This window comes from Emydura macquarii, unplaced genomic scaffold, assembly GCF_026122565.2.
Source record: "Emydura macquarii macquarii isolate MOO-44397 ecotype Brisbane River unplaced genomic scaffold, CSIRO-AGI_Emac_v2 contig_2422, whole genome shotgun sequence".
NCBI classification, from domain to species: Eukaryota; Metazoa; Chordata; order Testudines; family Chelidae; genus Emydura; species Emydura macquarii.
In genome coordinates this window covers 22,670,845-22,689,993 of record NW_027132559.1, presented here as the reverse complement: position 1 = coordinate 22,689,993, position 19,149 = coordinate 22,670,845, and the positions used below count along the sequence as shown (strand labels likewise).

At 43.2% G+C, this 19,149-nt stretch overlaps 1 protein-coding gene across 1 annotated transcript in view; it reads right to left on the bottom strand.

The window, feature by feature from the left end:
* Positions 1–18,096, bottom strand: part of SNX13 (sorting nexin 13) — a 135,092-nt gene extending 116,996 nt beyond the window's left edge. Inside the window, exon 1 of the mRNA XM_067562103.1 lies at positions 17,765–18,096. Within this exon, the coding sequence (XP_067418204.1) occupies positions 17,765–17,776 (12 nt within the window). The 5' untranslated portion in view covers positions 17,777–18,096. The remainder of the gene's footprint in view (positions 1–17,764) is intronic.
* Between the last annotated feature and the right edge of the window lie 1,053 nt (positions 18,097–19,149).

Here is a 19,149-nt window from a genome sequence, read left to right as displayed (position 1 = left end):
CTAATCATTTCACTTGCCCTTTTCTGTACCTTTTACTATTCCAATCTATCTTTTTTTCAGATGGGCTGACCAGATCTGTACACAATATTCAAGATGTGAGCATACCATGGATTTATAAAGAGGCAAAATGATATTTTGTCTTATTATCTATCTCTTTCCTAATGATACCCAACATTCTGTTAGCTTTTTTGACTACCGCTGCACATTGAGTGGAGTTTTCAGAGAACTATCCACAATGGCTCCAAGATCTCTTTCTTGAGTGGCAACAGCTAATTTAGACCCCATCATTTTATATGTACAATTAGGATTATGTTTTCTAATGTGCATTACTTTGTATTTATCAACATTGAATTTCATCTGCCATTTCATTGCCCAGTCACCCAGTTTTGTGAGATCTCTGTTATGAAACATAAGTGTTTGTTATTTTTCATTGTATTTAACTACTGATTTGAAATATGTGCAAAAGAACCCCATTCCAATCAATAACTGTGTCAACAGCTGCTATACAGAGATGGTGAACAATTGTTCTCCAGGACCACTGAAGTAATGGGCTTAATCTGCATTAGGTTAGATATTAGGAAAACTTTCTAACCATAAGGGTAGTTAAGCTCTGGAATAGACTTCCAAGGGGGGCTGTGGAATCCCCAGCATTGGAGGCTTTTAATAAGTTGGACAAACTCCGATTATGGATGTTTTACGTTTACTTGGTTCTGTCTCAGCACAGAGGCTGGATTCAAAGACCTCCCCTTTTCCAACCCTACATTTCTAAAGATTTTTAATAACTTCAACCGAGAAGTCTGAGTCACTATATCATAGTTAGTGGGTCATCTGCAACAAGTCTGATAATGAAAATCTGAACATTTTCTGCAGTTGATCCCTGTCTGAGAGAGTCAACAGGAAACATGGAAATGCAGAGTATCCTACAGGATGGGTAGCAACTTCAAACTTCCTTCTGAAGCTCACTCCTTTACAGCATAAACAATGGCCTTACTAACTTGGAATGGCCTTACGGTACCAGCAAATGTCTTTATTACAGCTCATTCCTTAAAACTAGAGAGATATGCTGCAAAGCCTGAAATTGAAGGAACTGAAAAGCTAACTGGCATGATTGTGACCACAAATATATTATAATCAGAGCTCATCCTAAAACATACTCCAGTAAAGTATTTTTACTCCCATAATCATGAAAAAATGAAAAAGCCAGATGTGTCTGCAGCATTGCCTAATACTCATTAAATAGTAACAAGCTCAGAAACGTTCTTAGAAAGCAAAAATTTGGAATATAGCTTCCTGACCTACTGATACAAAAAGTCTACAGTTAATTGTCAACATATGGAAGTAAAATAAGGAAGTATTTTAAGAATCTAATGACACAGTTGACACTGGCGGAAAGGACATTTAACAGGGTTATTATCCATCACTTTCACAAAAATACCATTAACTATGAATCAACTCACCCTAGCAAGCTACTGAACAAATGTAAAAAGCACTGTCCCAACAGCAGTTATGCATGTTTCCTGAAATACAAAAATTGGAGATTGTACAAGAATTGTTGGGGATCACCTGACAAACCTCATGTTTACCTATACACATTTGGCAAGATGAAGAAACTCCTGATGATTCCCAACAGTTCTCCATATCAAACTGTTCGAACCCACTTCTCAATCCATCTCACACACTTCCTTTGTAAAGTGTGACAAAATTGATGGTGATGGTATAGTCAGTCAATTCTATAGTTTCCAATATGAGGAACTACTAACCTAATCACTGTGGCCTGATCCTATAACATGTCTGCGGACAGATTGCTATACTTGTGTAAAACCCCATTAAAGCTCCATTTGAATAGAACAATTTGCAGTTCTTTGAAGAAGGGATTCTTTATTTCATGTGTGCATAATACCTAAATACCATGATGATGGTGCAAAAAACAGCAACTTTCAGACCTATATTTGGTCAGCTTATCTGAATTGTATTATCGAGGTCACATTTAGCCACAATAAAAAAAACATGCAGCTGTTTAACACAAATTGTACAGGACATGGTATTGCCATGTGCCAACATACTTGGGAATTTACAGGCAATAGCTACACATAACCTGAATAAAGACAAGGCAACTGATTCATAGATATCCTTCAACACTCATAGGCATGGTACATAAAAACTTTGAAAGTTATCCTAAGAACAAATATTTAGTTACCAAAAAAAAAGCACTCAGCCCAACATGCCTAGCCATCTATGTATGCTATTTCACAATGCTTGGTTTTGGTGTGTATTTGCAAGTATTGAATCTTATCCATAATAATCACGGTTATGCCACTGAAACCGTGATCATTTAAAAAAAAATTCTCAAGGGTGTTTTATATGATTAAATTTAACTATGTGAGAACTGTCACCCGTCCGCACCTAGGGTAGCCCACCTGAAAATGCCACGGTCAGGGCAGGCTACAAAAAGAGAACAGATTCTCCCAAACTGGTGGCTAACACTGCAGTTAGATTCACCAACTAGTCACAAACAATGCTTCTCATTTCCCACACTGGTTATCAAGAAACTACAACAAGAAATATACAGCCCCCTTCACTGCATTTCTGTCTCTGGCCCCCAATCAGCAACTAGGTCCAGTAAAGAGATAAGTTATTAAAACTCTATTCCCTTTACCAAAAAGGTTATCCTGATCCACAAAGGTTCAGCCACATTACCAAATCATTATGTATCTGGATCTTACCCAAAATACCATGCTGCCAGCCAATCCTTTAGCAACTAAAGGTTTATTATAAAAGGAAAGAAACAAATAAGAGAGATGTTAAATGATTAAAGCAATCAGATAAAAACAAATGACTTCCAAGTCTATATACATATATCAGATTCTTAGTGGAATTGTGGAGTTTGCAGGCTTATACAGTTCCTCTGGTGCAGTGGTTGCGAACCGATAAAATTTTTACAACCCCGAAAGGCCACCAGTCTCCACCAGCAGGCCCTCACCTCCATGCAGCCAGAGGGAAGGAGTTCAGGGAGGAGGCTGCCTTCTCACTGATATCCCCTCCCCCTCGCTGCAGCAAGGAAACTGCATGGGTCCTGTAGCTCTGTGCACTCCACCTGGGTCTCTAGACAGTGGCTCCCTTCTGCAACCCGCGGGACAGAAGATCACTGTTCCCCTCCCTCTGGCTCCAGCAGGGACCTCAGGACCTAGAGACCCAGGCAGAGCACTTTGCCATGCTCCCTGCTACAGCCAGGGGGAGGGGAGCACTGATCTTTAATCCCATTGGCTGCAGCAAGGAGCCTTCACCAGACTTTTAGCCTTGCAGAAATGCGCTCTGCCTGGGTCCTAAGGCAGGGGTTCCCTTCTGCAGCCAGCTAGAGGGGAGCTGTGGGCCACTTAGAAAGCCCCCGTGAGCCACAGGCTGGGAACCACTGCTCTGGTGTATATCCAGTACCTGGATGGCTCTCAGGCCTTTGTTTCACAGCTTCAGTTATAGATGAGTTGATCCAGAAGTAGGAAGCAGGAAAGGGGACAATATGGATGTGGTACAGCTGCCTTTTATGTCCCTTTGCCATATGGCTTGTGCCAAACACAGCCACATAGCATGGAAAAGTCTCAGAATCCCCTGTCCTTAGGACATGTTCTTACATGTCCTGGTGACTCATAAGGTGTAGCCCTGGCTTCTCTCCCTGGCTCAAACCTGAGAGTTCCCTTAATGGGCCATTAAGCAGGCTTAGTGCTACTGTCATCCTGTCCAGGCTGTCGCCCAGAAACACAGCACAAGCTGAAGTACAGATATGCCAGACATAATTATAATTTACAGTACCAAGATGATACATACACAAACAATATCATCATATTTAGCAAATTATAACCTCTTCAGTGATACCTGACATGGCATATGCCGTATGAACTATTGTAATTTTGCAATACTGATATTAAATACTATTCTAAAAGAGCCCCTTAATTTAGACAGCATCACAAGAACACCCATACTAGCCCTAACAAAGTAAATTTCAAAATGTTTTCAAAGTGGGACAGCATCCAACCATTGAAGACAGGGATCAAAAATGTCAAAGATTCGGACACCTATTGCTCTACCACTATCAGTGGTCAGGTGATCAACCCTACCTCATGACCCCTTCTATGCCACAACACCTGAAATTATGTTTCTGGAGACAGTGCTTCCAGCCTGTGATTTACAAATAGCACTGCTTCTGGTTGGATACATTTTATTTGAGATTCTACCTCTACTATTTTCTATCTTTGTCCTCTACTATTTTCTGATCTTTCTACCATATCAACATTGCCATCTCTACCCAAGTAACAGTCTGAAATGTTAGAAGCACTTTAAATAGCCAATGCTTTGAGTGCTACCAGCAACAGAATTACTACCAGCACCTTGTGTCTAAAGCTGAAGATGTCTGAGAGCTGATACTAGCAACTCTCCTCATGGTCTCTGCTAAAACAGCATGCTATGTCATCTTTGTGTGGGGAGGTGAAAAGAGGGGCAAACATTAGGATCACAGACATAAGGTCTCTGTTAGGAGCCAGTTCAGTGCTACAGACCAGCTGGAATCATGTTCAGACAGTTTTATCAATTTGCTCCCTGTCTGACTAACCACCATTTTAGCCCACTTCTCACAATCTTTATATCTGCTTTTACTTCATGGGTATCACAGGCTATACATATAGGTTGCTCTACCATACCAGTCATCGCAGAACCTGAACACACATCAAAATTCTATGTTTACTGTATGACTTATGATAAGCTATTTTGTATGCACTTAGTTCATGTGTTGTGCAATAAGGCCAAGTACCAAGGAACTACAACTGGCTACACTGCAACTAAATGATTTTAAGCTCCATTATATATTCAAGGCTATTCTTTTGGAGATTTCAAACACTGCCCTTTAATAAAGTTGAAAACATTTTAAATATATTGTGTAGCAGGGATGTAAACTATGTCAGACACTTGAAACTTTACCTTTCTTAAAACTGCCTAAGAAATATACTCTAAGATCTCTTTATTGTTGGAGTTCCCCCAAAATCTCTTCCACTTATTCCTCAAGAACTCAATTCAACTCCAAACTCATCACTTAGGTTCCTTTATTTGGAATACAGCAAAGTTATGCTGAGTTGATCAGATGCAGCTAAGGTGCGGGTAAAGAGCATACCACACATCCAAAGTTACACACAGCAAACCTCTTCTTTTATATACATTTACATATTATATTGTATTTACTTTGGGATTGGCTTAGTTACTTTGTAGGGACCAATCCCTATACAGCATGCTCTGTCCATGCACAACTTATTCTTTACCTCATCTTTACATTCCTGACTCATCTTATCCATTGTTAACTTGTCCATCGTAAATGATTCCCTGGATGTTCCTCCTTATCTTTGCTAGTACAAACGTTCTATTTCCAATATGCTGATCCATTCACCTCCCTAATTCAGTCTCCCAAGAAATGAGGCCTCACCCACTTCCAATTACTCATGTCAAGCTAAGCCTACATTCCACTGCTTTTGTTTTTCTTTTCTATGTTAGCATAGGTTTATTTGCATTACATTTGTGTTTCTGTGCTTTGTTTTTCAAGTTTATTGCCCAACAACACATTCCCAAGATCACAGTAGTTGTAATTATTTGAACCACCACTAACACTAGGCCCACCTGAAAATGCCAAGGTCAGGGCAGGCTGCAAAAGGACAGCAGATTCTTCCCAAACTAGTGGCTAACACTGCAGTTAGATTCACCAACTAATCACAAACAGTGCTTCTGACTTCCCACACTGGTTATTAAGAAGCGACAACAACAAATACACTGCCACTTTCAGTCTCTGGCTCCTGATCAGCGAGGTCCAGTAAAGAGATGAGTTATTAAAACTCTATTCCCTTTACCAAAACGTTCTCCTGATCCCCAATGGGTCAGACACGATACCAGATCAATTTAAGTTTGGATTTTCCCCAAAAGCACACTGCCAGTCAATCCTTTAGTAACTAAAACTAAAGGTTTATTATAAAAGGAAAGAAATGAACAAGAAGAGATGTTAAATGGTCAAAGAAATCAGATATATATGGACTTTGAAGTCATTTGTATGTATCAGATTCTCGGCAAAATGGTGGAGTTTGCAGGCTTGTATAGTTCCTCTGGTGTATATCCAGTACCTGGGTGGGTCTCAGTCCTTTGTTTCACAGCTTCAGATGTAGAGTAGTTGATCCAGAGGTAGGAATAAAGACAAGAAAGATGGAAATGGTGCAGTAGTCTTATAATTTCTGTCATGTGTTTGATACAAGCCACAAGTTCACTGCACATGGGCAGGAAAAAGCACTTGCAGTCCCGTCCTGCCACCGCCCCCCCAGCAGGCATGTCCCTACATATTTTGATGACTCATAGGTGCAGCCCTGGCTTCTCTCCCTTGGCTCTTTGTATAGGTGATGACCCTCGATGAATCATCAATGCAGACACTAATCTGCCTAGATGGTGTAACCCAGTAGCACAGCACAAGTTTTTGGGTACAGATATCCATATATATCACACATCCATAACTTAAAGTACAAAGACGATAGATACACATAAACATTATCATACTTAGCAAATTATAACCTTTCCAATGGTATCTGACATGGCATATTTTGTAAGATTCACTGCAATTTTGTCATATTGGTATTAAATAATATTATGGTCACCTCTAACACAGACAGCGTCACACAGGGGGTGCAACCTTACTTCCTATGGTATAGCCCACCAGGGAATAATTCCACATTATAAGCTTACAACTGCCTTTAAAGCATCCTTCTATAATTTTAACTTTGCTTTTATTACATTATAAAAAAACTGCTACAAAATATAAAAAACTTTCCATTTATTAACACAGGAAATTTAGGTGTGAAAGAAAACCTATGTCAATTAAAATAACATTCCCCAAATCCATACCAGAAGTGGCCCTCTTCAGACACCACACAATATTTATCACTAGCATAGGCAATTTTTATTTTACAAAGATCCTAGTGTCTCAATTGTATTGTGCAATTTGGACACTGTTTCTCCAGTGTGAACCCACTTGCCAGCATCTCTGTTTGTAAGACATTAGACCTTCACATGTAAGTGTCCCCTAGGTGCAAACAGTAGCACAAGTCTGGGGCTTTCCAGGCCTTGCATTATCTTGCAACAGGATTTGAAGAGAGAAATCAAAATTCTTCCACTTCGTATGGGATACAGTGGTTCCACATTTAATTTAATGGTATTGGGCACTTGCTGATTTTCTTACCCCGCACCAATTGGCATTACATTACCTCTCTTATACCAAAATTGTAACTTTTTTGTGGTGATAAAAGACAAGTTTTCTTGCTTCATATAACTTGAGGTCACATTTACTTTGCATAGCATGTATCTCCCTCAAACTACTATACTATTATTAGAACATATTGACTTAATGTCTTACTTTTTAAAAAAGCAATTACTTACACTATTAAATATATTATATACAGTTAAAACTTTATTAATATGTCCTTGGTTTTTCTCATTCAATGGATGCACTATTTTTGCTGCTATCTTCTGTTGAACTGCTTGGTTACGTTCCCACAGTATTTCTCTGTCAGTTTGGTTTTTAAATGATATGCTAATTTTAAACAGTTTACTTTTTGTGCCAGTCCTATGAAGTTTCTTGCAGTTTAGCTACTCCCACCCTAGCAGTCCTATGCATTTTAATAGGGGTGTCGAGTGATTAAAAAAAATAACCATGATTAATTGCAATTTTAATCGTGTTATTAAACAATAACAGAATATTATTTATTTAAATGTTTTTGGGTGTTTTCTATATCTTCAAATATAGGCTTGGAGCTTCAGCCCTGCTCGGGGCATGGGGCTTCAGCTCCCTCATGGAGCTCCAGGCTCAGGACTTCAGCCTTCCACTCCCCCCGCTGAGCTCCGGAACAGGGATTCAGCGACCCCTCTCCCCACCCTGTCTGAGCTCCAGGCTGGGGATTCAGGCCCCCCGCCAAGAGCTCCTGGCTGGGGAAATCACACACCCCTCCCCCCTGCCGAGCTCCAGGCTGGGAATTCAGGCCCCCCCCTCCCTCCGAGCTGGAAATTCAGCCCTCCCCCCCTCCCCATGCCTCCCTTCTAACCCAAAGGTATATGATTAACCCGTTAATAGCAGTTAACACCTGCACTTAACTGAAAACAAAATTAATTGACAGCCCTAATTTTTTGAAATTTTTAAAAAGTTTTTAACTGTATTTTACTAAACTTTAGTGAGCACAATTTTTTAGGTAAGTGCAGATTGGTAAAATTTAAAAATGACACAAAAAACACTTTTGTGCAGTATTCCCCCCTTATCTTAGCTAATAAAAACATTCTGTTTCTGGCCTCTTGATCCATTTACCTCCCTGTAGCCGGGAGACCAGGGCCCAGCTGGCAGCCGATGCAACCCGCTCAAAGGTGACTAGGAAGGCCTCCGGGTTGTCCTCTGGTCCCAGCTTAGTCAGGCGGAGCAGCATCAGGGCCCTACCTGGGCCCATCTTTTCTCCCACAGCTGTGCTGCTCGGGCTAGGGAACAGTGCAGCCAGGTGCTGGAGGCACTGGTGTTGCTGTTCCTGCTGCTGCGACCCTTGGAGAGCCAGAAGGGACACGCAGACCCTGGGACCTAGAGGAGCTGCTCTCCGCAGAGGACCCTGAACAGTTTCCAGACCTGCTGCCAGTCGACGGTGAGGGAACTCATGGGACTCCCGCTCACCATCTACCCCAGCGACACAGAGGGAGACGACTGGCCCCAGGTACTCTAGGGAGAGGGAAGCCAACTACGGTCCGGGTGAGCTTGCACAGGCTGTGAGTCAGCGTGTTTCGGCCAGAGCCCCACTGACCCAGTGACGGGACACCCTGTCACTGACAGGGCCCTGGGCTGGGACGCGGTGGAGATAGGTGGGCCTGCGTCCCCCTCCCCCTTTCCTACGCTGACCTGGGGTGAATGTCCATTGAGGGTCAGAGCCTGTCCCTTACTGCCAGCCATGCCCTGCCAAGGGGCTGGGCACAGACTACTTACCCGCCTTGCTAAGGGCTAGAGACTGCTGCCCTTCTGCCCTGCCCTGCCCGAGGGCCAGGGCCCTGGACCATTTCCTCGCCCTCTAGAAGGGCTAGGTGTTAGTCTGATGACTCGCCCTGCCAGGCAGGTGCTTGCCTGCCTGCCCTACAAAAGGGTCAGGCCACAGACTGTTGCTCGCCCTGCCAAGGGCTCGAGCCTGTGCTTGCCTGCCTGCCCTACAGAAGGGCCAGGCCATAGACTGCTGCTCGCCCTGCCCAGGGCTCGAGAGTGTGCTGGGCAGCCTGCCCTTCCGAAGGGCTAGGCGATAGACTGTTTCCTCACCCTCTGGGGCTAGAGACTGCTTTTCCCACTGTTGGCCCGTCCCTGGCTGAAGGCCTGGCCCTAGACTCTTTGCCCGCCCACAGGGCAAGAGACTATTCCCCTTGGAGCAGTCTGAACCCCCAGCTCGTCCTACTAAGCGCCAGAGGCGGCCCCTTTAATTTGGACTCCCAAGAGGCATAGGTGCCGGGAGGTGTGGCCTCCCTCGAGGACTGACACCAATGGAGAGCCGCCGGCGCTGCCCCCTACCGGGGGAGGATCTTCTACACTCCCTTATATTGTCTCCCAAAAAATAAAGCTTCACCCATGTCCAATTACTCATGTCAAGTCAGGCCTACATCTACCAGCAATTTATAACTCAGTCATGATGTTAAACTTCTAAACCATCTTTGGAAAACCTGATTGTCAACCTTTCATAGCTGCAAATCAAGGAACAGACAAAAGAAATCAAACAAGTCTGTATATGCAAAGCAATTAACTTACTCCTGAATATTTCTGAATCAAGCTAGTATTATAGTAGTGAAGTGGTAAACGGCAACGTGTTCATAAATGTGATTATTTCAAAGTAAGTTAATAGCAAAGAAGGCTGGTTGTTTGACATTGCAAAAATAGCACATACACAAATTTATGGGGAAAAATCCTACAATAATTATTTTCAGTTCAATATAAATTATTTCACAATAAAAATATAAAGCCACCAAAATACCAGTGTCAAAATACTTTGCTCCATTACATAGGAGCCAACTATAAATGACCCTAAGACTTTTTACTGTTTTTCCTCCATAAAAGACAGCCCTTTTTATCATATTTAAGACTTGATAAGTTATCCTGTCATTTAAAACTACTGTGGTATCCTATCTTTGACATTTCTTGATCTGAATACTTAATTTTGCAACCTTAACATTTACTTAATATAGGGTTATATGGGACTTATTAGGTTTATTGTTTATTTTTAAAAGGCAAATTCACATAAAAAGGGAGTCACTCCCTAGGATTTTGCAAAGTTAGCTTTAAACAATATTCTGGAAGTTTTGGCTCATTGACATGGGAACACTAACTTACTTAGGAGATCCACAAAAATCCCCTTCTATTTTCAAGATGCACAACTGGGAATGGTGCTTTGTACATTGTCCTGCTTTGATACTCTCAAGATGCTTCAGAGCAGCAATTCTACCAGACCCCGTTGCACCTCCAGTACACTTTTACCTAAATAATTAAGGATTTCGCTTCAGCTTAATTCACTTAGTAAACTAAGGCCACTTTAGTTCTGAATGAGATAATTTACTCGGGAGTTTAATGTGCTTTAACTAATACACTTTAAAGTCACACCTTTAGGCCTGGTCTACACTTGAAATTTTCATTGACATAGCTGTTATGCTTGGGTGCACAAAAAATCCACACCTCTGAACACGATAATGCTGACTTAACCCCGGTGTAGACACAAGTAGGTTGACAGATGAATGCTTCCGTTGACCTAGCTACCATTGTCAAGGGAAGTGGTGTTCTACGGTGATGGAAAAGCCCATTCTGTCGCTGTAGCTGCATCTACACTATGGGGATATGCCAGTATAACTAGGGCGCTGTAACAAAACCACTATTGGCCCATAGTGTAGACACTGTCTTAGTTATTTGGATTAACTTCCTGTGTAGATGAACCCTAAGAATTCATCTACACTGCAATGCAAGCTCAGAGTTAGTAGAATGAGAGTTAGCAGACCCTGGGTTTGTTGACCTAGGGCTTGTGCATCTACATTCATTTGCAACCCCAAGTTAAGAATCATTGAACCCTGTGTCCCTACCTGGGATTCTAGCACCTACACTGCATTACGTGGACTCAAGTCCAGCCACCATATCCCGACTCCCTAGGGCCCTCCCAAAATTTGGCTACTATAGTCCTTTGTTCATGGCACAGTGTGGGCAAACTCAACTATCCCCTAAAACTGACTGTCCAGAGAACAAAGAAAGTCAGCCCTTGTGATTGTGGGATATTTTTGGCAGACCCCCAGAGCATGAGTCCATGGGGCTATATTTACACTGCAAAGCAATAGGGCTTGAACCCTGGGTCCCAGCATGAGTCAGGCTTGGACCCCCTGCCCCCAGGGTTCTGGGACCCCGGGTCTGAGCCCTGGGTTAATGCAATTTTGTACAGCTGGAAAGAGGATTAGGCTTGAGCCTGAGTTCAAACCCTGAGCTTACACTGCAGCACAGACAAATGCTTAGTCAGCCATATATGTATGCAGCATAGATTTCCATATTTGCACGCTTCAGAAGCTCAGCAAGAAACATTATGCAGAATGTAAATGACACAAGGAAACATGCAATTTTCATAGGGTCATAATTCAGTCAAATCAAACCTAATCTTCACCAAAACATTCAAAATCACTTCCCAAAAAGCATTATTTCCAGCCAAGTTTCAATTTTCTATGCCCAGGTGTTTCAACTGAAGAGCTGTTCAAAAATTATTTAGCAGGAATTTGTAATGTGAAACCCCATTTACACACACACTTTTCACAACTCAATAAACAGCTCATCTGTTTTTGCACAAACTTTAAATAAAGGATCCCTTTCTGGCAGAGCCCAAGCCTGGAAAATTTCAACCTGAAATAATGAAGAGTTTCAGAAAGTTATAAGAAACTATAAAGGAGGCTGGAATGGAAACCACTGTTGAATTGGGTCCTCAAACTGTCAAGACCTATGCACATGCTTAACTTTATTCAATGTAAGAAGTCCCAATTCAGACAATGGGCCTAACTCACTGTACAGAAATTTAAACATGTATAGGTCTTTGCTGGATTTGGAGCCACTGTAGTCACTGATGCTCTCATTACAGCACCTACAAATTAAACAGTGCTTTGCAAACATTAACTACATTTTAAGATATTTGCACACAGATTTAATAGAAAGAAAAAAATGAGCTACCACATTTTAGTCTACTTCATTTAGATCAGTGGTTCTCAGTTTATATTGGTGAACCCTTTCACACAGAAAGCCTCTGAGTGCAACACCCTGACCCCCTGGTGCCTGCTCCTGGCCGCCGTGGGCTCCCCACTCCCCCTTCTCCTCAACCCCTGCAGGCTCCCCACTCCCCCGTCACCCCTCACTCCTGCACTGTGCTCTCTTCACCCCTAACCCCTGCAACCCCCTCCTGCGCCCACCTGGGGAAGCAGACCTGCATGCACAGAGCAGCTGGTATTGCTGCTTGCTCCCATCTTGAATGCTGCTCTTCCACACACCCTTAGGAGGCTATGAGGGGGAAAGGGAGGAGCAATGTCAGGGCTCCCTGCATCCAGGTCACTTCCCCATTTGGGCTGCATAAGGGTAGGGCAGAGAGCAGCAGTTCCTGATGCTCACCTCATAGCACTGCCCAGATGGAGAAAGTGACCTGGATGCAAGGAGCCCTGGCACTGCTTCTCACTCCTCCCGGCCCAAACCCGTAGGAGGGCACAAAGGAACGTTTGGGGGAAAGAGGGAGTGTGCAGCATCTGTGTATCACTACTTGTCCACTCCCCCCAACATTCCTTTGCCAGGAGGAAGCAGGGAGGCTCACAGCCCCGCACCTGGCCAGGGCCAGGGCTCACAACTCATGACCCTCACATAACCATGTTGCAACCCCCAGTGTGAGAACCACTGATTTAGATTCATAGATTCCAAGGCCAGGAAGGATCTTTGTGATAATCTTGTCTCACCTCCTATATAGCACAGGCCATAGAACTCCCCCAAAATAATTCCTAGACCATACCTTTTAAAAAAGCATCCAATCTTGATTTAAAAATTGCCAGTGATGGAGAATCCACCACAACCCATGATAAGTTGTTCCAATGGTTAATTACTCTCACTGTTAAAAATGTATGCCTTACTTCCAGTCAATTTGTCTAGCTTCAATTTCCAGCCATTGGATTGTGTTAAACTTTTCTTTGCTAGACTGAAGAGCCAATTATTAAATATTTATACCCCATGAAGGTATTTTAACACTCTAATCAAGTCACCCTTTAACTCTCTCTTTGACAAGATAAATAGATTGAGAGCCGTGACACTTTCACTATAATGCACGTTTTCTAATCCTTTAAAATCATTCTCTTGACTCTTCTCTGAACCCTCTCCAATTGATCAATATCCTTCTTGAACTGTGGACACCAGAACTGATCACAGTATTCCAGCAGAAGTCAAACCAATGCCAAATATAACCTCTCTACTCCTACTCAATATTCTCGTTTATGCATCCATGGATTGCATGAGCCTCATGTTCAACTGATTATCCACCATGACCCCCACCAAATCGTTTTCAGAGTCTCTGCTGACACAGTTGAGGGCAACTGCACCTGTATTACCCCCTCAGTGATCCAGCCAGGGCACCCACTCTCAGGCTTCCATCTCCCCAGCTGTTATCTTTCGAATGGAGACATGCATCCTTCTCTCTTGTGACCAGGCTATTTCCAGTCTGTCCAGTTCCCTGCCTTCACCATGTATTTCCCAGCAGAGACAGGTTGCCCTCAGATGCATGCTTGCTTTTTCTTCAGAGATGTTAGCAGTTATAGTCACTACATACCAACAGAGCACTTCCTATGAAAGCCTATTTTATTCTTAAGTTAAGCATTACAGAGAAAACATATTTAAAATAATAAAAGAATCTACATACATGCTAATAAGCTTATCAGAGTTAACATCAACTCTAACACGGACTATGGCAGGAGCAGTCCTTCAACTCTCCTATCCAATGGGATTCCTTGCGGTTAACACTTCATCGCAGCTTTAGTTCAAAACAAGCACTCACTCTTATAAACCTCAATAGACCTAGTCCTCCAATCTTACCCTAAGCACTGTGGTCCTGTGTGGATAAGTGGTCCTGTCTGTTTGCTGGATCAGGAATAAGGCCATGAACCAGTTTAAATCCAAGCTATTTATCCAAAAACCCTTTCTTTGTCTGTTGGTCCCTGTAGAATCCAGTTTGAACTAGTATATGCATACCTCTCAGGAGGTGTGAGGTGGGTAAAGAGAGCTCTTCTCTGAAGATATTACAACATGAATGAATTTGCTTAATCTCCCCCTGCAGTTCTCCTTTTTATCCCTCCACGAAAATATATACAATTGCACAATAACACATACACAACTGCATTTTTTATAATTCAATAAAGTTAATTCAGGGTATTGCAGGAAGTTATCAGTCTGTCACAATTGCTTCTTAGGATAGAGTCCCCCATCCTGTGAGCATGACCTATATTCTTTGTTCCTAGATGTATGTATTTCACGTAGTCATATTAAAAAACAATGTTTGCTTGGAACCCAGTTTACCAAGTGATCCAGATTGCTCTGTATCAGTGACCTGCCCTCTTCATTATTTACCACACCCCCAATTTTTGTGTCATCTGCAAACCTCATCAGTAATGATTTTGTTTTCTTCCAAATTATTAATAATAATGTGAAATGGCATTGAGCCAACAACAAGCCCTGTGGGACCCTACTAAAAACACACCTATTCTATGATGATTTCCAATTACATTTTGAGACTTATCAGTAAGCCAGCTTTTAATCCATTTATTGTGGCCATGTTAATTTTATATCTTTCTAGGTTTGTTTTTTAATCAAAATGAGATGCAGTACCAAGTTAAATGCCTTACAGAAGTATGACAATATTTGTCATTACTAGGCTAAACCATACAGAATATTTGTTTTCCAAAAGAAAAGTCGTACATGACCATCTAAATGGTATCCACTTGAAATGCATTTTTGTTTTTGCAAAGCAATAATTTTATAAAGCAGAATCTAGTGTCTGCTTAAGAAGAGATATACTATACTTGGACCACTTAAAGAATTATATTTTTAGAGGAGCATCTAATAAAAGCATCATGAACATAGCAGCAGCATCCCGGAAATGTTAAAGTAATGAAGGAGCAATACTAACAATAATTTAAAATGGGTCTGTTCGGGGGGGGAGAACAGAGGGGAAAAAGAGGGTGCTCAATGACAAGCTGATAATACTTAATAATAAGAATAGAAAAACAATTAAGAATATGAGTATATGAATGCAAATTGTGCATTAAAATGTTTTTATTATTTTGATTAAATGTAACTATGGATGACTGAAGGAGGAATAATGCTTCTAAAAAAAAAATTAAGATGAATCATCTACATAGCACTTACATCTCCCTCTGACCCTAACATCAAGTCATATGTTTGGTTCAAAGGTTATACTTCTTAATTTTACATACTAACTTCACTTAAGGTGGGCTACTCTTAAGGTTTCCAGTTTTTGATATTGCCTGACAATTTTATGGAGTTTCTTTTGGCAAATAAAAAGGACACAAAACATTTCTACTACTTACTGATTTCCTCTCCAGTTAGAAGTCTTCAGCAATGGCCTCTTTATGAAACTGATTCTGAGCAACATGAAGCAGCCAGTGGGGAAACCTGGAGCTGTATGTATCTTTTTAGTATTCATTTTAGTATATAGCATTTGTGGATAACTCTGTTTTGCTAGTAGGCTTTTAATCAGCAAATCAAATTTAAACCTGAAACTTGAAAAAACTGGTAATCTTTATTAGTTTTGGGCAGCATTCTTCACTTTACAACTCAAATTGGAAAATATAAGCAGCTATTAGCATGAATTCCAATGATGTACCTTGAAATATCACTAAGAAATCTGATAAAAATCAAAAGAACAAGTTTCAACCTCAAAGCAGCTCAGTGCTACTATAGGAACTCCTCAGTAATTCCTTTTAGACATAAAGCTCCTTGGATATAAGAAATGTTAAAATCTATGCTAATTTAAAATAAACACAATCTGAGATAATATGGTTTTACTGCTGAAATACTGCACATAAAGCTTTGCATATACACATCACTTACTGATCATTTACTCCAAACAAAATATCACCATATAGTTCATGTTCAAACTAGGATTTTTATTTTCCTTCTATTATTTATTCTGCAAGTTCTTGCCCTGTTATATTAATATGAACATTTTCCACAAATACTGCACTGAACCTTCTGCAAATCAGAAGCTTAAATGCCTGTTTGCCTTCATGTCCAATAAAAATCAGATGCTTCAAGTGTCAAAAGGCAGTGTCACTTTCCTTTAATGCCATTTTCCCCCACACAAAACAAGTGACAAAATTTAACTATACATTGTTTAGAGGAATTAGCCTTCCATCCCTTTCCTGCAGGTAGATGAACTTAAATGACAGACTAGAATATGAAGAGGAACCATGGAGAGGGATCATGCCTTACAAATGTTTGTACACCAAACACATTCTTGACATTCAGAAAATGAATAATCCTTTAAAAAGAAAGCTTACAAACATATGAAACCCATGTCACTTCAAGTGTTTAATAAACTATACCAGACATGATATTGCACACCTAGCCTGTTGGTGCAGTAACCATATCTTTTCTCTGTTTCATACAGCACCAAGCACACTTATGACACTCAGGGCTTGTCTGCACTTAAAACGTTATAGCAGCACCACTCCACTGTACCACTTCAGTGTAGACACTACCTACACGTCAGCTTACATAATCCACCTCCCTACAAAGCAGTAGCTAGACTATGGAAGAATTCTTCCATTGACCTAGCTCTGTCCACATGGGGACTTAGGTTGGCTTAACTATGCCACTCAGTGGTGTGGATTTTTCACACCCGTGAGCAACAGTTATGCCAACCTAATTTTCTAGGGTAGACCACGCATCAGATACTTTGGATTTACATCAGACTTTATGTGATATAAAAACATTACCTTAAGCTTCACAACACACTTGTAAGTAAGGCAGGACTCCCCACACTGCCATGGGGAAACTGAGGCAAGCAAGTTACAGGAAGTGCCTACAGCCATACCCCAACAAGGCAACAGCGGAGCAAGGCTAGAACCCAGGAATTCCTGCTTCTCAGCCCTTTACACCAATCAGCCTCACTGTCCAATTAATAAACACCTTAAGTAAACAGGGCAAAACCTCTGCTCAGCCAGAGCACCAAAGAGCATCACAGGGGGTCCTAGTAACGCTGAAGCAAAATCGTGTGGGGTTGGGGGCGACCCTTGGATCTCTTAGGCTGAGAAACCTGAGGCACGCAGGGAGGGACCTCGGCCTCTTGAGTGACTAAAACCCAGAGCAGGGGCGGCCGCACTTCATAACCACCCAACCCCGCAGCCCTAAGCGGGGCCGGCCCAGCGGCTCCTCCAAGAACCTCCCCAACGGGAAGCGACGAAGCGCCGTTACCGGCTACTGAGGGGATTAACGATGGGGACGGGCTGAGGGGGCCCAGCCCGAGGGTCGGGCTGCGCAGCGCAGCGCCAGGGGAAGGGAGCCGCTGGCTGCTGCCTGGGCTGGGCTGGGCTGGGGGTGTGAAGGCGCCAAGGCGCCGCAGAGACCCACACAGCGGGGGATGGAGGGGTGGCTCCCTCCGCCGCTCCCCCGGCCTCGGTGGGCTCTTACCTCTGCTAACATTATTGCCCCGCTGCGGACTCTCCCGGCTCTTGCCCCGCTGCATGGTGCCCGCAGTCGCCCGGAAAGACTCCCCCGCCCCGCTGCGCGGCGGGCGCCCCCGGCTCCCGGCCGCCCTCCTGAGCGGCCGTTTGGTGCCCCCTAGCTCAGCCCTGCCGCCGCCGCCGCCTCGGCGCAGCCCGGTTCGGAGCGGCGGCCATCTTGGGAGGACTCCGTCACGTGAGCCGAGCCCCGCCGCCTCGGGCGCGCCGCCTGCCCGCCCACTGGGGCCGCGGCCCGGCGCGGCATGCGGAGAAACGCGCACTCAGCCGCCCCTCCCCTCCCCTCCCCTCCCCATCTCGCCCTCCTGGCCTGAGCCGAGCCCAGCCGAGCCCAGCCCTGCTGCAGTCCTGAGGCCTGGCCAAGGGTGCGGGGTGATTAAGGCAGCGGCCACCATGGGCTCGCTCCCGTCCGGGGAGCAGCCTGGGCTAGTCACGCAGGGCAATGGCCTGGGGCAGGGGCTAGTAGGCGGGGAAGGAGGCCCTAGCTGGGAGCTAGGCCTTGCGCTGGCAAATGCACCTCAGTCAGAGAGCAGCAGAGGGAGCAGACGGTACGTGTTGGCCCCCCCCGCTAGGGCACCAGGAGTTCAATACAGTAACTGCATGGATGATGATGGTGTATTGGGTCTAGAAATACCTCACGTGTCAGGGGCGGGGCTGGGTTGGTTTATTGGGGGGTTTCCGGGTTTGCTGTCGCTCAAGAATGTAGTTGGGTGGGCTTTGTTTTACTACAGGCCCTGGCTCCTTATCCTTATGGATCTTGTGTTCTGATCCTGTCCCTCCTGGATTTCGCTTGCTCCTTTAGCTCATTGCTACCTGCAGGTGCAGCTGGATCTGAGCAATGCCTGGGCTAACAGATCTGCTCCTATAGAGTTCACTGCCCTCTGGTATCAGCTTTTAGGGCAATAAGCAAGTATTTCGTTAAGATGGCTTTGTAACTAGTCAACACGCTTTTGGAGGGGGGACAGTAAATTGTGTAATACTTCCGCAGATTTTGCTGCACAATTAGGAGAGCAAAAATATAAATGTGTAAACATATTTACAGCCTGATCTTGCAGAAACACACATACACCTAACTTGACCCACGTTAATAGTTCCAGGGAAGTCAGTAGGAATGATTGCAAATTAAGTGCATCAGTCTTTGTAGGATCAGGACCTTAAATTACAATTGATCCAGCAAGTCTCTGCTTACAGAAGAATCTGTCTAGACAGTGCAGTATTCATCTAGTTTTATATGTACTAAAATTAAATTATTAAAGCGGTGGGTTTGTACTGAAAGCAAAACTCCATTATCCTTGGAAGGCCTTCATGAAATAGGCATGGGTGTGTAAAGTGGGG